The 21,997-nt window shown below is 44.7% G+C and overlaps 1 protein-coding gene across 1 annotated transcript in view; it reads right to left on the reverse strand.

Annotated features, from left to right (window-relative positions):
* Nucleotides 1-1,158: 1,158 nt before the first annotated feature.
* Nucleotides 1,159-21,997, reverse strand: part of FRMPD2 (FERM and PDZ domain containing 2) — a 133,126-nt gene continuing 112,287 nt past the window's right edge. Inside the window, exons 41-45 of the mRNA XM_059730323.1 lie at nt 20,227-20,317; nt 14,817-15,151; nt 6,316-6,531; nt 6,003-6,065; nt 1,159-4,523 (exon numbers count right to left, since the gene is read on the reverse strand). Coding sequence (XP_059586306.1) covers nt 4,443-4,523; nt 6,003-6,065; nt 6,316-6,531; nt 14,817-15,151; nt 20,227-20,317 — 786 coding nt within the window. The 3' untranslated portion in view covers nt 1,159-4,442. The remainder of the gene's footprint in view (nt 4,524-6,002; nt 6,066-6,315; nt 6,532-14,816; nt 15,152-20,226; nt 20,318-21,997) is intronic.

The following is a 21,997-nucleotide window of genomic DNA, read 5'->3' on the forward strand; positions in this document are numbered from 1 at the left end:
CTGGGTCTGGCTCCCACTCTCCGCCACCACTCCGGGTCTGGGCCTGCTCTACCCTCCCTCCCCCCCCCCGCCAGCCGCTCCAGGTCCAACCCCACTCCACTCCGCTTCCCCGCCACTCCAGGTCCGCCTCCCCCTTCCCCTCCTCTCCAGGCCTGAGCCTGCTGTACCTGGCCCCCTCCCCCCACTGCTCCAGGTCCGTCCCTACTCCAACCGCTCCCCCAGCCACTCCGGCTCCAACCCTGCTGTACCCCCCACATCTGCCTCCTTCCCTCCCTGCCCACCACCTCCCCCCCTCCAGCTGTTCTGGGGGGCAGTGGGGCCGGGCAGCAGGGAAGCACCACCACTGATCCCCCCCCCACCTTTAACCTCAGGCAGGGAGGCGTGGGGAAGCCCCACTGCTCGGGCAGCTGGGGCGTGTTCACCACCACCACAAACTTCCCCAGAAGCGGCTCAAACTTGGGTCCCTGCAGCCCAGGTTGAGAAGCCAATTGCTGCCCCCCCTCTCGGTGGTGCATGCACAGTTGCCCAAAAGCATTCCAGACAGACAGACACACAGACAGACAGACTAAGTCTTTTATTATATTAGATTATTTTGGATTCTGTGTAATTCTCCTCATGATCCCTTCATTGAATTCTGCGATTCTTTTCACCTTCCTTTGCAGCATTGGATGCTGACCATCATGAAAGCTGTAGGTTTTGACTAGGGTGCGTCGACAATTCTGCTGGTGTTTGAAAACCATTCAGGTACCTGTCTGAAGGGTCTTGCTCTTCTACTGAGGTCATACCAACTGTGAGATTGGGGTAAGAAAATATTTTTTCCCCTGGCCAGATTGATAAAGACTGTGGATTTTTTCCCCTTCCTCTTTGGCATAGGACATAGATCTCTGAGCATAGATCAACCAATTCCTTTTCTGTCACTACATTGGCAGGGCATTGACTGTGGCCCTGCTTCCCCTGCATTTTACCTGTGGCAGATGGTTAGGTATTTTCATTTAGTTTTTATAATGTGCTTTGTGGGTGTAATGTGAGGGACTGGAGAGGATTATTTTCAGGACTTTTGGATAAATGGTTGCCTAAGAGTTCAAGTAATTGGACTTTGACCTGAGAGGCTCTTTTGAGTCCTACGTCCATATGAGACTAAAATGAAATGCAAACTAGTACTTTCTAAGATCTCTTTAATACTCCTGTAAAACAGGAAACATTTCTGTTCAAACAGCTACAAAGTCGATGCACAAATAAAACTGAAGCAACACAAATTGCCAAAAGGATTGCCTTTCCAAACACAGTATAGCTGTTCCCAGCAACCAATAAAACACCTTTTAAGTACAAAAATTATTCTGTTGAAGATCTGGCTTGAATCAGCCAAGTACAAAAAGTGAATCGTGCATTAGAGTGTGCAATGGTATCTCAGTAATGTACCACGGTATATCAAACCACAGTGAAAGGCCAAATACTAAATGGAAATAAACTTCTGGCTGTACTTTTCACTAATGATACCTAACAGAATTGTGCAAATAATACTCTGGATGCAATGTGTAGACAGTAAAACAAATAAGTAATATATGGAGGCTAATGCTTTCCAGAAGGCTCAAAATCAGTTGAAGACAAAATGGTAGACACTCTTCTTATGTATACCAGTGTGAATCCAAACATACCAATAATGGATTCTGGACTGAGGCAAGAGGGGTGTGATGCTGCTCACTTTGTGCCACACAAACACTAAGCTCTCTGGGCTCACTGCCTGGCCAGCATAGATTTCAGCTGGAGCTCTGTGTGAGCAGTGAGCTCTGAGCTCACCAGCTGATCAGGGTGGGCTCTGGCTTTAGCTCCTGCTTTTACATAGCACTGGAGCCCAGGGGGTGAATGCAACTACTATTTGCCCTTCTGCTTTCTCGCCTTCCCCACCATAGGTGACTCATAGTGGGAGTATGGGGGGCACATACCGCCCCCCCGCCCCCAAGATTAGTCACCGCTGCTGGCTTCTGTGGGCGGTTGCCACTCGCCACCTGCCCCTCCTTCACCGCTGCCACCAGCATCTGCAGGTGATCCCCATTCACCGCCACTGCTAGCATCTGCGGGAGGTTGCCGCTCGCCACCCCACCCCCCCAGCGCCAACACCGCCGCCAGCATTTGTGGGCAGTCTCTGTTCGCTGCCTATGCTGCCACCTACAAATGGTGCCCCCCACCCAGTTTTGGGAGGCATCAGTCATTCATGTTCCCCACTCAATTCAGCAGCAAGGGAAAAGGAGGAGATGAATGGCAGCAGCCCCCTCACTTCCTGGACTCCAGAGCTATGTGAAAGCAGGAGCTCTGGCCAGATCCCACACTGAGAGCTCATGTGCAGCACTGCCAAAGTGATGTGCGAGTGTACTGCTGCAACCCTCTAGATCCAACTCTGAGACATACTCCACTGAGTTAATCTAGATTTCTGCCAATGGCATTTAAATCAGAAGCTGGTTTGCACTGTAAATGCTACTCACTATTATTGCCAGATTACCTCAGGATCACTGATGGCAAAAAGCAGGAACTGTCCGTTATAAAATAACAGGTATTCTAAGTTTAATGATGAACTTTTTGAAAATCGGCTTTTAAATTATATTTAATGTCATAGTCCTTGTGTTCCATAAATCTATTGTTCTGATTCATAATAATATTAAAATAATGGTATTATCATCCAGTTTATGGAGTGTTTTTGTAGGCAATTGCTTCTTAATATTATCCCTGTTTGGAGGTAAGGGAGCTGTTTTAATATACACATTGTAATTAAATATATTTTACAACCACACAGCCTAGTTTTACAATAATGTAATCTTCCTTTAGGTATATAATTATTCTACCTCCATAAATATGATCTTCAACATAAGATATAAATGCATTGATAGACATAGTTAACAATTCATAAACATAAATGAATGAAATCCTCACAATCCCCCTGCCTGTGTAGTACATAAGAAATCTTGAGTTTTCTAGTTTAACTATAATGCAAGTCTTGTTGACTAGAATGGAGAGGAAAAACAGCAGAAATCTGCTAATGGTGGAATTTGCACAATGTAAATTGGCTCTTGCAAAAAAAAATTCTATAACAGCATTATTAGCTATCACTTAAAGGCCTTATTCAACCCCTGCCAAAATCAAAGGGATTTTGCATTGACTTTAGTGGAAGTTGGATTAGGGCCTAAGTAAGGGATTATTAGGTAAAAAAAAACAACCCTACAATGGAAAAGGTCACAGGTATATGTACAAATACATTCATCTTGGTTGGTATCACTTTCTCTTTTACATGGGTGCACATTGAGAAAGTTAAGTATATCTACATATGTTTATCTTGCTTGGACAAAACTTTGCTCCTTTCCAATTCCCTAGCATCATTTGCCTGCTTTGAAGGCACCTCACTAAAGCTTCAGGACCACATCCTGCCATCAATGTTGTGATTTCTATTGATGACGGTGTGAACTCCAAACCTGGTACAATGCCAGGAAATGGGATAAATCAGGGATTGGCAATTTTCAGACTGCAGGCTGGAAGAGTTTGGATCTAGCTTGCTGCATCTGGGAGGAAGTGGGGAAATCAGTGGCACACAGTGGTGTGAGCCACAGAGCAGGTGTCCCCAACTTCCTTCTGCCTGCTGTGTGCCATTTGTCCCAGTGCTTTCCTATGCTGAGCTCCACCTCTTGCCTGCATAGTCCTGGTTGATGCCTGGTCCTACCTGCTCTCTCCCCTCCCCACTGAATTTGTCCCTCAGCATGGCCATTGGCCACAGAAATCTGTGGCAGAGTAAGTGAAGGCTGTGGTGGGATACGAGAGAGAATGGTGAGCTAGGGAAACAGCAGGGGATCAGTGGCCCAGAGCGGAGGCCAGATTGTAAGCTATGACCCACAGTTCGTAAAAGTTGCAGACCCCTGGTCTAAGTTATTCATATTACCAGAAGCAAACATACTGACTCCAAACACTTCAGAACATTGCTAGGAATAGAGACTATAGATACAAAATAAAGGAGCAAGTGTATAGAGTGACATTTAAGGGAGAGTTTCTTCCACTTGCTACATGCATGGTACAGGAGCATTTTAACTGCCTTTTTTACAATAAAAGTTAGTTGATCATAGTCGTAGTCCTTCATAAGGTGTGTCATCTCTTGGCCACTAGTCAACATTGTTGTTCTAGCCACCAATATGCTGCAAAGCAGAGCATCCGAATTACTGTCTGTGATAACCCAATAGTGGCATCGTGATGCTGAGAATTTTTCAATATATAGAGCCAAAATCTATGTGACATTTAGCTCACATTATGCTGATTTAGAAATGCTTCAAATATCATAATCTAATAGTGTAGAAAGTAAGACGGTGTATAATATATTCAGTACAGCACCTCTCTGTGCTGGCTTAACAGCCTTTTAGAATGAAGTAATGCAGGGACTCCAAGATGAACAGCTATGGCAGGGGTACTTATTGCAGTTGATGGGAATCCATGGCTTGAATGTTCTGCAGGACTTTGAGCACAACTTCATAACAGAATAGATACTGATCCTGGACATATGGAGAAACCAGCACAGAGTCACTCTGTCAGATTCGGTACATGAATGCAAAGGGTGCAGAGCTGCCTGAAGCTCCTGCTTTGGACACACCTTCATAAGATGAATTATCATCTAGGGCTGCATGAAATTTGGGGTGTTCAAGATCTTTTGTTTCCCCTCCCCCATTAACTCACTGGTTTTGTTCTCCTCCCTGCATTTATTCTTTTTTTTTCCCCTCCTTTCCCCATTCACTCTGCCCTTCCTTTTTTTCCCATTCATTCATGAAGTCTTGGCTCAGGAAGGCCTTCCTATTTAGAACTTAAGTACATGCACATGAAGTTTTCAAATGCACATTGAGTATCCTCAAGATCAGTGAAGTCAATGCAAATTAAGTGCTTCCTCCATTATAGGCACACTAGCAAACTGCCCATCAAGAATGACAGGGAGGGGCGGAAGGGGTGAGTCCGGGCCCACTCCTCTCTCTCCCTCCTCACCCCCCCCTCCCGCCACATTGGGCCTGGGGCCGCTCCCCACCTCCTCTCCCCACACACTACTGCTTGGGGTCTGGGCCCACTCCACCCGTAGCTGCCTCCAAGGAGCAGGGCGGGAAGGGGCAAGGCCAACAGTGCTGGCTTTGCTTCCCCGCCACCCCTCCGGTCCCTGCTGTCATGATTCATCATGGCTCCACCACCGCCTTCTGTCCAGAACGTTCTTGGAGCACTTTGATTGGTTAAGACAACCAATAAGAGTGCAAATAAAGCATTACGGACAGATAGACTAAGGCTTTTATAATATTAGAATGCTTAAAGCATTGTCCATAAGATAGATGTATCTAAGTACATGTTTAAATATTGTACTGCAGTAGATCTATATGCTTTCCTCCATTTATTCTCTCAGTTTTCTCATCCCTCCATCCCTGTGATGCTATCCTCATCAAATTCAGCTCATTTATCTCTTAATAGTCATATATGAAAACTTGTCAGGGGCAGAGATAGCTTAGTAGTAGCTAACAGGGCACTCATCTGCCCTTCCATCCCAAGGATTCATTTCAAAGCTGCACTTTTGGGGGGCAAGACTTATGAAACCCAACTATTCTAGTCTATTAGTTACTCCTTTTTAAAATAAGGAGTAACTAGTAGAGATTGGTACAAAATTGGCCCTAAATCCTGGAAATACTTTCTATCCTAGCATGAAAATCAAGAGTCAGTAGTGACTGCAGCATATTACACAACACTAAAGATCACATTCCTATGCTTTTATTTCCATTCCTTAATAAGGACAAAATTCTACTAGAATTACATTGAGCAATACCTCACATCTAGGGAAGACACTCGTGTAGTAAGGTGTTACTCAGTAGGAATAAAGGTGGTAGGCATAGGTACATGCTTACTCTCATTGAATTCAATGGCATTTCACCTTTGAATTCAGAAAGGCCTTCCTGAAGCAGGGCCTTTGATGAAGAGCTAATCTGATTTCCTTATGGAGACCTTACCTTTGTTTGAATCATGCCAAAGCGCTGATGTCGCAACTCTCTCACTATCTGTTTGATGTTGAACTGTCAGAAAAGAACAAAGTTATCAACAAAGAGAAAACACAATCTAGTGGGAAAACTGAGTTTTTACTTTCATAAATATTTTACTCTTAATTGTTATCCCTAAAGGCCAAAATCAACATCAGAAATCAAGTTTCTTTTGAAAATGGACTTATTTGAATCAAATTGCACAAGGAGTGAATTTGATCCAAGCTCTCCTACAATAAAATAGTCAGCCATCATATTTATAACCAGATGTTTTAGCTATACTTACACACAGATCTTTCTCTATGTAGCTCAGCAAAATATCTACACATAGTAGAACCCCACTTCTTCCAATCCCAGCACTGCAGTGAGCAACTATAGGTCCTGTCTGATGAACTTTTTTCATGTAACAAATGAATTTTACCAGCTGTTCCGCTAGTTTAGGAGTGCCATGGTCTGGCCAGGTGGTAAACTGTAAATGTTTTATAAACCGTCTTTCTTCTGTCTGAAAAAGAAAGAACACAAATTGTATTTGCTTATGGAATTCTATAATTTACTCACGTAAAGTCAACTAGACAACTAAATATAAGTAATTTAACTGAGCATCTAGCAATGGCCAGAAGAATATTTCACATTAAAAATGCTAAGTGAGAAAAAAATAGCTCTAGGCTATCCAGAAAATGTCCCATGTCACAAAGAGCTCAGGGGACACTCAAAACCTTTCTCAAACTGGACATTTATACAACTAGGAGGTCCAATGCGCAGAATTCAGGAGCTTTCAGACTGAAGTCTTCCTAGCAAAGCACAGGTCACTGGAATCTCCAGAAGCATAAATAACCTTTAGATAGCTCAGAGAGTTAAATGGAAGTCAGGATTACACTGTAGTGATTCAGTATCTCTATAAACCTTCAAGTTAGGAAAGGGGTGGGATTAACTCTTTTTTGACATGAACTTTGAAATGCTGATGCGTTGCAAAAAGCAACAGATACATTTTACATAGCAACCACCATGCCAGTGTTTGCCTTTCTTTGTACATCATGCTGAGGGACATCTGTAAAACTATGGTTATGAAGAGTTTTGTTTCACACGTGAAATCAGAATCAGTCTTCTAATGCCACCATCTTCTCATGATACCACAGACCATGGATCATTATGGCTTTCACAATGAAATAAGGAATAAAGCAAGAGAGATTCTATTTTCATATAATACATTGATCACGATAGAGAGGGACTAGGACTACAGCCTAGGATTGAACATTTACACTATCTGAGAAATACTGTAGGATTTTAATAAGTTTTGTGCTTCAAGATCCTTGGGTATAAGTATCATGCAAACACTGGACTAGAAGGGAGCCTCCAGGTCCCTGCTATCACATGAAGCCACATCATCAAACTGATTTCTCAGACCTATCATTCTCCATTTTAAAATACATTTGGTTGTTTTATTACCAAGGTTTGTATTGGCAGGCACTTCTAGAAACTTACTGCTCTGATAGTTAGAAACTGTCCCCTGATTTACAGTTTAAATTTTGTTATGGTCGGTTTATATACATTTGTTCCCATGTTAATATGTCCTTTGCCTTAATATGTCTACTCCTGGTGTTCACCCCCTGCATATTTATAGATAACCACATATCATATCCCCTCTCAGCCATTGTATCAGTAGGCTAAAGAATCCAAACTCTTTTAGAGGTGATTGTACTACTATTTAGAACAGAGGCAGGCGAAGTACGGCCCACAGGGCCAGATCTGGACCGCAGTGGACTCCATTTCCCAGCAGCCCTGCCCGTGTAGCTGCAGCTGGTTTCCATGAAGCCCCCAGGAGTGGTGGAGCCATGATAGTAGGGGGCCAGGATTTCTTTAGAGACCCACCCAAGCAGTGCTGGCAGGGCACATGGCTGGGTGGGGAGCTGCTCTGGGGCGCAGGCCGGGATCACGCAGTGATGACAGCATGGGCCGGAGCTGGGGCACAGCTGCGATCCTCTGCCCATACACCCAGGGCAGGGGTGTGCAAGCTGTGGATTGCAGCTCTGCCCCAGCTCTGGACCGTACTGTCACTGCTATATAATCCCGGCCCCAGAGCAGCTCCCAGCCCAGCCATGCACCCTGCCAGCACTGCTTGGGCCAGTCTCCGTGGAAATGCTGTTACCTCACTGTCACAGCCCTGCTGCTCCTGGGGACTCCATGGAAACTGGCTGCAGCAATGCAGGCAGGGGCTGCTGGAAAATGGAGCCGGATCCCACATTTTGCCCACCCCTGAGGGCAATACTGAGGGATATGCTTAATTAGCCCAAGCCACATAAATTCCTACTCTGCAACTTCATTATCTTACCACTGCCATAGTCCAAACACAGGACAGACAAGGAGTGAGCTAACTGATTCCTAGAAGATTTTGACGAAGCTTTCTGTTCCTAAAGCAGAGCCTTTCTAGAAATCAGTCTACTAACTACTTGTCTCTCCTGTGGGCAACAGAGACTAAATTTAGGGGAGAGACAAGCTGCAAATCAGTTGTTGGCAGATTTCCTGTGTCTGAGGCCTGCAACCTGGGTGAGTTTTGAACACACTCCAGGGCATGGTATGCTACGAAGAAGGTTGACCTCAGACTCTGCTACACAGTAGAGCTTCTGCGGGTAGGCTGGATTGCCAGTGGGGTGAGCTAAAGGCTTTTTAATTATGTAGTCGATGGGCTTGGGTTAAATGGTGGACTTGGGGATGCCACTAAATAACAGTGTAGATATGCCCTTTACACCCTTATATTTTCCTCTTGCATGGTATGCTTTGCAGTCCCTTGATCTCTTGTCTGCATCTTTCTATCTGAATTCATCTTTTTTTGTACATGGATGACAAAACAGGTACACAATATCATAGACGAGGTCTTGCTAGTGCCTTGTACAATAGCATTAATATTTTCAGTAGGGAAGTGTCAGGACCAATAATCCTAGGATGATGCCTCCTAACTCTGTATCAGCAAATTTTATCAGCACTCCCCCATGTTTTGTCTGAGAGTTATTAACAAGATCAGTCCCAAGACTAATCCTTGAGGAAATGCACTGGTGACATCCCTCCACCCTGATATGAGCTCTCTAAATAGAAAATATTTCCATTTCCCTTTGAGCCAGTGCCTTATTCACCTTATAGTTTGACTAATCTCCATCTCTGGCTGTTAAATTATTTTCCATGTAGCACCATATAAATGTTCTACTGAACTGTCATCCAGTAGGTGAGATTTGTTTTATAGTCTGGGGCAATCCACGTGTGTTAAATATATGTCACATTTAACCCCATTTTCTATTTACCTTCATGTCTTTAGCTATTATTTCCTTCTAAATTGTTTCCTTCTACATTTGTTCTAAAGCAGGGGTGTCAAACTCACCCCAGGCCCTGGACTAGATCCAGGTGGCAGGGGCCCCTCCTGAGCTGAATCCTTGGGGCTGAATTCGAGCAGCAGTGAGAGTCTGGGCTGGGTGGTAATGTGGGTCCAGGGCATGTAGCTATACAGAGCTGCATTTGTGCAGTGGAGAGCCAGAACCACATAGCATCATAGGACATTTTTACACATTTTTACAAACATCAAAAATGGAGTGCTGCAGCACCAGACGCTTTGAGAAGTGCCCAGTGCTGCAACACTTGCAGTTGTATAAGTGGCAAAATGCACGTCAGCATGAAGAAAATGGTGGTGGTGCACTTTTGAACTAAAACACCTCAAACGTGCTTTAGTTCAAAACTGCACCACCACCATTTTCTCTGCACTGACGCGCATTTTGCCACTTATACAACTGCACGCTGCGCAGCGCAGTGAACATCAGCTCACGTGAAGCAGCAGATCTCCGGTGCGTCACCAAAAGAAAAGGTAGGTGTATAAATGCCCGTAGAATTGTATAGAATCATAAAAAGTTAGGGTTGACCTCAGGAGGTCATCTAGTCCAAACTTCTGCTTAAAGCAGGACCGTCCCCAACTAGATCATCCCATCCAAAGGTTTGTCTAGCCAGGTTTTGAGAACCTCCAAGGATGGAGCTTCCACCACCTCTCTGGGTAACCTGTTCCAGTGTTTTACTACCCTCCTAGTAAAACTAGTGAAAAAATTCTAACATCTAACCTAAGCTTCCCTTGCTGCAACTTGAAACCATTGCTCCTGGTTCTGCCACCTGCCGCCACCGAGAACTGTCTAGCTCCATCCTCTTTCAAACCCCGCTTTAGGTAGTTGAAGACTGCTATTAAGTCCCCTCTCAGTCTTCTCTTCTGTAGACTAAATAAGCTCAGTTCTCTCAGTCTTTACTCATAAGTCATACCCCCCAGCCCACTGACCATATTTTTACTCCCACATTCATGACTTTGTTAAAAATACTTGTTACAGGACCTGTTGTCTCATTTACAATACTTTCAAAATTCTGGGATTTAAATCATTTCTTCTCTCACACTTGAGTGCATTATCCATCCTGTATTTGTCTCCCTAAATCACTATGATCATCCTTGAAATCTGAGGCAAGGATTCATTTAGTTTTGAGTCATATCTAAAATAATTTCTACTCTATCCATGCTGTGGAGTGGCTCCAGTTCATTTATCCTTGTTCTCTTTTTATTTATGATAGAAGAATCTATGGCTATTTGTATTAATGTCTTTTACCAGGTCTAACTCAATCTGATATTTGACATTTCTCTCTTCATCCATACATTCCTTGACCTCTAAAACATGCCTGCCTTTACTGATCAGACCTGTTTCTTTTCCCATTCCTAGACAGCTAATGTGTTTTTTGAAGTGGTTATCCATTCAGTTAGCAGTGGAGCCCTTCCAACAAGTTTTTCCCCCCTTTGTTTGACATAAAGCCGTAGACAGTTTTAGTAACTTAAAAAAATTCCAGGCACCTTCTCCACATTCAAGTCCCATAGCTTGTTTGTTCACTAGCCTTCAGTAACTAGTTCCCTTAAGTTATCAAAGTTTGTCCTTTTGAAATAAAAGACTTTAGCTACAGTTCTATTCTTTTTTTATTCTGACATTTAATTTAAACAAAACCAATTGCTGATCATATGATCCAAGGTAATTTTTATATGACCAGCTCTTTTCTAATGTTCTTATTGCTTGTCAAAACCATGTATAAACCAATATTTCTTTTTGTTGGTTCAGTGATACTGGTGGGGAAAAAAACCACCTGTTGACTTGCATCCAAGAATATCTGGATCTTTGTTCTCCACTCAGAATCTGGGAAGTTAATTTCCCATAATGAATTAATTTATGAGAGTTTTTCTTACTCTAATAGCATGACAGAGATTTCTGCCCATATTCAAATATGACACTGAAAGTTTACCTGCTAGATAGAATCTTTCTAATCATCATTTTCCAAAGACACTTTGACCCAAACAATTTCTGTTTTGTCCAAGCCATCCTGTATTCTTTCTTTACAGTGGTGGTTCTCAACTTCTTTAGATTCAAGGGACCATCTCGTTAGATTCAAGGCACCCCTCAGAAAATGGCAGCTCTTTGTTGCCACTTGTTTTTTGTGAACAGAAAAATAATAGTGCAATTCTTCTGTTGCAAAGAACTCAGGAAGACTACACAAGATCAGAATATTTTTAACATTATTAATTCCTTTTTTTAAATCTCTGGCTTTATCTTGTAAATCGTATCCACACTCCTAAGGGTGCTAATTGCATGGCAAACCATATCATCCTTAAAAGGATCTCAAGGCACCCAGGGTGTTGTGGCACTGTATTTGAGAATAACTGCTTTACAGTCTATCACATCATTGTCAAAAGATGCTACCTCACTACTTTTACCTACATTTCTGCTTTCTGAACAGCACGTATCCTTCAATACCAGTCCTGACTGCCATTCCATCATGGTTCCGCTATCCCTGTAATACATGGTTGCCTGCTCTGCACCAGTAGTTCAGGTTCCTCCATTATGTCTCCCAGGAGCCTCACATTAAAATGCAAACTGTAAAGGTTGAATAGGGTGGAGGCATTCAAAGCTGATCACTCTAGGTCAGGTGTTTACCAGAGTGGAGGCCAAGTTCAAGAGCCAGGTATCAGTGCTACTATTAGACAGCAAGCCAAGGATTGAGAAAAGGTGAGTTAATCCAAGCCAGGAGGTCCAAGAAAGATACAAGCAATCAGGAAGAGAGAGGCAAAAGAGTCAAAGCCAAAGGTTCACAGCACAGAGTCAGAATTAGGAGTTTCAAGCAGGCCAGAGGCACAACATAGTGGTCTGTTGCCAAGACATGGCTGCTGTCTAGGCAGAGCTTAAATAGGCCAAGATGGGTAGGGCCCTCCTCCCCTCTTTCTGAGAGATGACTAGGCCCAATTGCCTCATAACTTCCAGCTGGGCCTAGGATTGGATGTGTCCCAACTGAGTTTCAGCTCATGACATCATCTCTTCCTCTTGGAACACCCTCTGGGTGACTGAAGCCAAACCCTTCCAAGTATGTGCAGTGGAAGGCTTAGACCAACTCAGGGTGTGCACATTCTTGGCTGGTTCCATGAACAGTCTGCTGGTCCCGGGGCAGATCCATGATTTTGCAAAAGGGAGTGCAAGAGCAACAACAAATACTGCAGAGGTGGCTGCACTCCCTGCACCCAGCCTCCTCCCCACAACTGGTGCAGGCAGACCACAACATGAGCGCAGGAACTGGGGACTTGTAAGACCCAAAACATGTAAGAATCCATTCCCCTTCCCCTCTGTGAGGGATGCTCCAGGCCTGTTCCTGCCTGCTCAAACTAGGCTGCACAAAGGCCAGGCTCAGCTGGGGACAGTAAAAAACATGGAAGACAAGATGGACTTTCATTGTTTCAAGCAGCATCAGCTGAAAAGTCACTGCTACTGATCTGTGCCATGATCTAAAATGGGCCCGAGTACTGGTAGTCCAACTTGGAGGGGGAGCAATGGATTTAAAATGTTGTGTGAACAGCCATAAATTATCCCCTACCCTGAATGAGGGTGCTCAGAGCAGTGCTAGTCTGAAAGGCATTTGTAGATGATTTTGGAGGCCCTCCTGGATCTTTGGCATGTGGCATACTAGCTCTGCTGTGGTGGGGGCAGTGAGATGATGAGCAGGATCAGGTGAAAGCAGGGATGGAATCCATAGAAAGGACCATGCTGTGGGGAATTACGATCTGAGTTCTTATAGGCAAACTCAGCCAATGGCAGGAGGAAGACGCAGTTATCTTGCTTAATCTGTCTGTTGGACCCTGGGTAATAGGTTGACAAGACATGTAGCTCCACCTTTAGAAGTCAGGAATGGGATATAAGTTGGAGCCGTTGGCTTACAGGCATCCCATGGAGCTGGAAGATGTTTTTTAGAAATAGTGGGAACATCATGGCAGGGAATGAATAGTCCACCTTGGTTAATGAATCTCTGCCCCTGATAGTGAGGATGTTCCATTCAGGTCTAAAGTCCTGGTTGAGTTGAGGTCCTAAACTCAGCACAGTGGGTGCAACTCTCCAGAAGAGGGTTTTGGTTGAGGGGGGACAAAAAGGACTCCAGTAAGTCTCTTTCCCTCGAACCACATACAAAGTTTGTATGATCCAAGATCGTGAGCAGATTATGTGGGCTGGCATCTATGTATTCATCCTTTCTGGATAGAACATCAGTCTTGCCATTGTGAATTCTGGATCTATAAGTAATTAGCAAAATTATATCTGGAAAAAAAACCCAAAAAAGACCCATGGGCTTGTTACTGGTTGGGATTCCTTGCTGAGCAGAGATACTGTAGGTTCTTGTGGTCAGTCACAACCTGCACTGGGTGTCAGGATACCTCCAAATGATGACATCATTTTACAAAGGCCTTCTTGATGGCCAGCAGTTCCTCATTCCAAGTTTCATAGTTAACCTTGGCAGAGGTCATCTTCTAGAAATAGAAGGTGGATGACCTCATAGCCCCCTGACACCAGGACATGTTCTGTTCCAACTGTGAAGCAGAAGCATCTGCCTCCATTATGAAAGAAACAACCAGATCTGGGTGTGCCAAGACAGATGCAGAGGTAAAGGCCGACTTCAGGGAGTCAAGTGTGAATTGAGCTTTCTAGGACCATTGGAACCAGACCCCCTTTTTGAGGAGTATGTTCTGAGGGCTGCCACTTTGGAGAAATTCCAGAAGAAACCTTGGTAGAAGTTAACAAAGCCCAATAATCATGGGCTCCCCATACATCTCTTGGAGAAGCCTAGTAGGGCCCCCTTACATCCAACTTTGTGAAGACACACACTTGCCCCAGTCTTTCAAACAATTCATTAAGAAGGGGGAGTGCATACTGGTTCTCATGAGTAGAGCCAGTATTTTGTAAAGTGGGATGGGGGAGGGTGAAGGAGCAGCGATCAACACAGTAGGCTGCACCCCCGCTCCCAGGTTCCCCCCTCAACCGAGGCAGACAGACCACACCACAGAAACAGCAGCCAGGGAAATTTAGAAGACCACAAATCAGGTAAGAACCTCCCATCCCCTTCTCTTTATTGCTCAATGGCTGAGCTGTAGTGTTTCCATGGAGAAGGGCTTGGAGCAGGCTGTGTGATGGCTCTTTGTGGTGCTAGATAGGCATGATCAGACTAAATCAAGCTGAACTGTAGTAACTCACTGTGGTCTTGGAAAGGTGACTTGGAAAGAAGCAGTTTCAAGGATAACTGGGCTTGAAATGAGCAGTGAACCATCTATTGTCACTAGGTCAGGAGTTTACCAGAGTAATTCAGATTTTCATATACTTTAAAAGATAATAAAAAATACTACAAAAATGAAAATAGTCCAAATACTTACAATATCAAGTCACCTTTGCGACAGCAGATAATTAAATATATTTAACTTACCTGTTTATTAATCAGTTCTATTATTCTAATTATAAAATAATCTAGGATCTGGTAATTGTCCAGCCTCAGGTGGAATTGAGCCAGGTCAATAGAGACACATGGAGGTTCAGGCCAGTATTGATGACATTTGATTTTTCCAAGTTCCACTTCTTTTGTCATCATGGCAATCACATCTGATTGGTTCTCCCAAACCATCTGCCAGAAATCAGCTGTGGTGGAAGGCAGAGGACCTTGGGTTATAATATAGAAATGCTCCTCTTGTCCAACAGGAATTCTGATGTAACTTGCATTAATATAAGCCTTGTTTTCTCCCAGAGGTACTCGTGTCTCATCATCTAAAGCAGAAACAAAAAGTATTTTTGAAACCTTGCCATTTCAGCAGAAAATCTGAAGCCATTTTCCTGTATATCTATAATTGAAGGAAGCCTAAACAGCTGGCAATTGAAGGTTACCTCAGTGGTATCTAGGATGCAGATGTGTTTGGCTAGCCAAGTGGCACTAATATCCATACTAACTAATAGGCAGTGTCTGCAAACATATCATGTGAGTCATTCCTTTCGTCTAGGACTTATATTGGGATTTCTGACAAATCTTATAACTATTACAGAATCCTGTGGTAGTAGCCTAATATGCTGCAGCTCACACTAGTATTATTGTAGGGAAGTAGATCACTACCATAGAATACTATAGTGTTTGTATAACATTAGAAACTTTAAAAACTTGGACTATTTCACTATTTTACATAGCAGTGCAGTGCTACAAATCCTGTTTCTGGTCCTAACATAAGCGATTACAAAGATTTATATGAGTAAACGTAAGTTTTGCTTCTTTCATAGTGAGTCTCTTCAGATTTACTAATAGAGTAGATCTGTACTTAAGTGGGTGTGTCTACAAAAGATACTTTACTGGACAGCAGAGTAGTCTACTGTGCAGCAAAGTGTCACCATCTACATGTGCACACCATTTACCACGCAGTAAATTAGTCTAATGTGCAGTTAGCTACTACCTATAAATACAGGTAGTGAGCTAACTGTGCAATAGATACTGTGCAGTAGTTTATGTATAGACACTGACTGGGAGCAAATTTGCTTCTGGTCAGCCACAACACCAGGGGGCCAGGCCACAGGGGATGAAGAACTTCCCTGGTGCTCCCAGTTCTCCACAGGAGCCAGGAGTCAAGTAGCACTGGGACAGGGGAGCTCTCTTCTTCCCCGCACAACTGGGGGCTAGCCAGGAGCTGTCCCATTTCTGGGGCAACTCCCAGCCAGCCCCCAGCTGCTTGGGGAAATCCCTGCCCAGCCTGGGGCTGGCTAGGAGCTGCCCCAGAAGTGGGACAGCTCCCAGCCAGCCCCTGGCTATGCAGGGAAGCCCCACTGAGCATGGGGCTCATCCCCATGTGCACGGGGCAGGGAGAGCTCTGCAGTGGCAGCTGTCTCCCAGCCCTGTGCACAACTAGGACCTCTCCCGATGTGTACAGGGCAAGGAGACAGCTGCTGCTACATACAGCTGGTAGAGCTATCCTGGCCCCATGTGCATGGAGCTCTGTGCTCCCTGCCTGCCCCTAGGCTAGCACCCTGGTGGAGCCTGGAGCTCCCCCTGGCTGCTGCAGGGGGCCAGAGCAGGGTAGAAGTAGATCTCTACTGGGCAGCGCCCACTGGGAGTAAATTTGCTCCCAACAGGGAGCACGATAAACGTGCTCCCAGGGAAGGATTACTGTACAATATTTTACGGTGCAGTAAGCCTTTATAGTATTAACAGCACATGTAGACATGCTCAGTGATCTGTGTTAATACTAATCATTCAGTTCTAAGATTCAAATCCTCATTCCTAAAACTAATTTCATAGACTTCATAGACCTTAGGGCTGGAAGGGACCTCAGAAGATCATCGAGTCCAGCCCCCTGCCCCAGGGGCAGGAAGTGAGCTGGGGTCACGTGGAAGAGCTTTAAACTCTCATTTAGAATGCTCAGCTAAGATTTGGTGTTAAGGACCAGATCAGACACTATTTTCTGAGAACATGGGAAAGGATATTGGACATTTTCTAGGCAGACAAGATTCCTTGGGTGAATTTGATATCTTTTATTAGACCAACCCAAATAGCTGGAGAATAGTTATTAAGCAAGCTTTCAGGTTCAAAAACCCTTCATCAGGCTAAGGAAGTTTCAGCAGTTGCTGTGTGCTCTTCCTGGATGGAATGAAAAGTAAAGAAGCCAGGGGCTGGGCTGGGGAGTCAGTTGCCAGACAGATTATAATGTATCAAAAAGCCAATGTCTATGTTTAGTCCATGATCTCTAGTATCCAGGAGGTTGATGAAATGGAGCTCATAGGCTCGTCTCTGGGAAGTGTTGTGTAAATTTCCCTTGAGGATCAGGACTGAGAGATTGGAGAGAGAGTGGCCCTCCTGTGAGAAATGTGCCCCCACCGGTAATTGGGTATTTCTGTCTTTGATGGATTTCTGGTGTGCACTCATTCTGGTGCGCAGTTGTTGTTTGGTCTCCTACATATTTTCCATCAGGGCATTTGGTGCATTGTATGAGGTATATTACATTTCTGGAGGTGCAGCTGTAAGATCCTGGGATGCTGATGGCTCTGTTGTGGGGTGTAGTAATAGTGGGGGTGGTGGAGATGTGTTGGCAGGTTTTGCATTTCTTGTCCTGGCACGGTCTGGATCCATTTGGTGTGTTCTGGGCTTGAGGAAATTTGCTTCTGGTGATGAGGTTGGCGAGGTTCGGTGCTTGTTTGAAGGCTAGGATGGGTGGCTCTGGGAAGATCGTTTTAAGAATAGGGTTTCTTTCTAGTATGGGCTGCAATTTTTTGAGAATTTTCCGTACAGGTTCAAGGGAGGGGTGATACGTCATAACCAGCGGTGTGCAATTTGTGGGGGGGTTTCTTGTGTACTGCAGCAGTTTTTCACGTGGTATCCAGGTGCCTCTTTCAAACGTGCGATCTACCTCTCTGGAGGAGTGTCCTTGTTGGTGAAAGCCTTTTTAAGATTGGTGAGGTGGCAATCCTGGGTGTTCTCTTCAGTACAAATGCGGTGGTATCTGAGGGCTTGGCTGTATATCACAGGTTTTTTGGTGTGTTTAGGGTGATTGCTGGTTCTGTGCAGATATGTACGTTGGTCTGTGGGTTTCTTGTATACTGTGGTCTGTATTTTACCCTTCTGGATACTGATCATTGTGTCTAAAAAGGAGATGTTGGTGCTGGAGTATTCTAAAGCAAGTCGGATGGAGGGATGGTGACTGTTGAATTTCTGGTGGAACTCAATCAGAGATTGCAGGTTTTCAGTCCAAATGATGAAGATGTCATCGATGTATCTTAAGTATAGCAAGGGTTTGATGGTGCAGTTCTTGAGGAAGTCTTCTTCCAGGTGGCTCATAAAAAGGTTGGTATACTGTGGGGCCATTTTAGTGCCCATAGCTGTTCCCATCATCTGGAGGAAGTGTTGATTATTAAAAGTGAAATTGTTGTGTGTGAGGTTCTTTTTCACTTTTAATAATCAACACTTCCTCCAGATGATGGGAACAGCTGTGGGCACTAAAATGGCCCCACAGTATGCCAACCTTTTTATGAGCCACCTGGAAGAAGACTTCCTCAAGAACTGCACCATCAAACCCTTGCTATACTTAAGATACATCGATGACATCTTCATCATTTGGACTGAAAACCTGCAATCTCTGATTGAGTTCCACCAGAAATTCAACAGTCACCATCCCTCCATCCGACTTGCTTTAGAATACTCCAGCACCGACATCTCCTTTTTAGACACAATGATCAGTATCCAGAAGGGTAAAATACAGACCACAGTATACAAGAAACCCACAGACCAACATACATATCTGCACAGAACCAGCAATCACCCTAAACACACCAAAAAACCTGTGATATACAGCCAAGCCCTCAGATACCACCGCATCTGTACTGAAGAGAACACCTGGGATTGCCACCTCACCAATCTTAAAAAGGCTTTCACCCAGCAAGGACACTCCTCCAGAAAGGTAGATCGCACGTTTGAAAGAGCCACCTGGATACCACGTGAAGAACTGCTGCAGTACACAAGAAAACCCCCCACAAATCGCACACCGCTGGTTATGACCTATCACCCATCCCTTGAACCTGTACAGAAAATCCTCAAAAAATTGCAACCCATACTAGAAAGAGACCCTATTCTTAAAACGATCTTCCCAGAGCCACCCATCCTAGCCTTCAGACAAGCACCGAACCTTGCCAACCTCATCACCAGAAGCAAACTTCCTCAAGCCCAGAACACACCAAAAGGATCCAGACCGTGCCAGGACAAGTAATGCAAAACCTGCCAACACATCTCCACCACCCCCGCTATTACTACACCCCACAACAGAGCCATCAGCATCCCAGGATCTTACAGCTGCACCTCCAGAAATGTAATATACCTCATCCAATGCACCAAATGCCCTGATGGAAAATACGTAGGAGAGACCAAACAACAACTGCGCACCAGAATGAACGCACACCAGAAATCCATCAAATACCCAATTACCGGTGGGGGCACATTTCTCACAGGAGGGCCACTCTCTCTCCAATCTCTCAGTCCTGATCCTCAAGGGAAATTTACACAACACTTCCCAGAGACAAGCCTATGAGCTCCATTTCATCAACCTCCTAGATACTAGAGATCATGGACTAAACATAGACATTGCCTTTTTGATACATTATAATCTGCCTGGCAACTGACTCCCCAGCCCAGCCCCTGGCTTCTTCACTTTTCATTCCATCCAGGAAGAGCACACACCAACTGCTGAAACTTCCTTAGCCTGATGAAGGGTTTTTGAACCCGAAAGCTTGCTTAATAACTATTCTCCAACTATTTGGGTTGGTCTAATAAAAGGTATCAAATTCACCCAAGGAACCCTGTCTGCCTATGTCATTAGACCAACACGGCTACAACCTAAACCCCTGGACATTTTCTAGTAACACACTGATCCTAGGAGAGAAGAGTATTATATCATTGCAGGGGCCAACTGATTATCTTTAAGGAGCTACCATTACAGAAATACTACCCATCCCGCTCTGCAGTTACTCCTGCAGAAAGTTTCACCCACTCCTGATTTGTAGGGTTGATGCCTGGGAAACTATAGAGTAGATGATTCCCTTGCTCCTAGTCCCAAAACACCCAGCCCAGGGGAAGAGAAGGGACTCATTGTATAACCAGGCTCCATAGTAATGAAAGACTTAATCATATGCATACTTCCCATAAATTCTACTCAACTGCCCTCTAACAAAACTTCATATATTCTACTGTTTTGGACTCATCCATGACCAGAAGCAGTTGAGGTTGTTTCTGTAACTCAGTCTGATGGCCATGTTCCATAGTTCCCAAATATTCTTCCAGTGGCTGTATGTTTAAACCTCTTAATAATGTACTTGCTTACATGGAAGGATATCTCGGTATCTGTTTTTCTCTCTGTTTTCTGGTGCTTTCCCAACTTTGCAGTCATCAAGTGGTTTCATGTGTTCTAGAGCCTAAATCAAAGGAAAATAGTTATGTTATTCTATTTTGTCTCCAGAGAAGCTGCAGAGCTGCTGTTAGTAACCACCTTCAGTGTATGTAACCCATGGCTAGAAAACAGCATTCTGCCTGCAATGCAATCAGCATACCATGCTCTAGACCAGGGGTTGGCAACCTATGGCCCACAGGCTGGATCCAGCCTGCAAAGATCTGACTCGTTCCACATTTTACTAAAGGCATATCAATTTCCCCAGCCATTTGATCTAGTCTTTGTTTTGCTAATGGCACACCTATCACCAGTGTTCCAGCTAGCTGCTCTTCCTTGCTGGAACTTCTGCTCATAGTTGCTGGAGTGGCTGGAGAGGAATGCTGGGCTGGCCGGGTTACAAGCTGCAGCCTGGGTTTGCAAAAGGTTGCCAACCCCTGCGTTAGACTTATCAGGGAATATGAAGACCCAAATTCAAAACACTTGAATTACCCATGAAAAGCCAAGGTCCAAAGCATGTTTCACTAATTTGCCATTAAGTTGGTGATGGGAGTGTCAATTCTGGTGTTTGAGACGCATTCTAGCACTGGTAATTAACAGGAACAGTTTGGGGTGTTGCTTGTGTAATCCTGATATAGGATTACACAAACTGTTCCTATTAATTTCTGCTGAATTTCAGTGATCAGGGGTGGGAAAAATGTATATTTGCATATTGAAATGTGCAAGTTAGTGTAAATTATGTGGTTTAAACATAGGTCTGAAGGGATCTAATTCAGCACAACACACACTGGGGAAGATAGGTGTGTACATCACAGTTGTTTCACAGCTCCTCATATTTAGATGCTTTTCCTGCTCTTCATCTTTTTTTGACCTTTTGGCATGCATTGCACCAGCTTGCATTCCATCATGAATCTTCTCAATGACATGGACATTAAATTGACTCTGGCCCACAGACTGTAATGTAATGCTTTAGCATGGAAGTAGTCACATCCTGGTAAATTATTACTACAGCCTAACACAGCCAAAATAGATGCTGAGTTTGAATGAAGGATCAGATGCAGAGAGCTCCAATTTTCTTTGGCATCCTTGGTGAGGAGACCTCTGTGATTCATATTACAGTTTTCCCTCAATTTATGCGGTAGATGCATTCCCAGGAAATGGTGCATAAATCCAATTCACATAAAGTGAATCCAGTTTACAATGAAACAGGTATGGATGCATTCCCAGGGCAGTGAGGGAGGGAGGGAGGGAGGGAATCAGGCTGGGGCTAGGGAAAGGCAGGGAGAGGAGTGTGCTGCAGCCCAGTGGCTGCAAGCAGGCAGCATCTGCTGTTCCCAGGGCTGTAGCAGGGGCAGCACCAGGCTCTTTGTGGCGCTTGGGGTGAGTGACAGCCCCACTCACCCCATTTCTCCCCACTCACCCACCCCTGAAGAGCCTGGTGCTGCCACCAGCCTGAGTCTGCAGCGGCCACTGGCCCCAGCCTGCTCTCAACCAGCTGCAGGTGGCTGCCCACCCCTGCTGCAGCTGCTCTGTGAGCAGCCGATGCAAACGGTTTGCAGCTGCTGGGCTGCGCCATGCCACAACCCCCCCAGGGCTCCACTTCCCTCGGGCACTGTGCCCCAAACCCCCTGACACAGTGAAGCCCAGCAGCCGCAAGCAGGCAGCATCCACCACTCACAGGGCTGCAGCAGGGGTGGGCAGCTGCCTG

The sequence above is a fragment of the Alligator mississippiensis genome, chromosome 6, assembly GCF_030867095.1.
Source record: "Alligator mississippiensis isolate rAllMis1 chromosome 6, rAllMis1, whole genome shotgun sequence".
NCBI lineage: Eukaryota > Metazoa > Chordata > Crocodylia > Alligatoridae > Alligator > Alligator mississippiensis.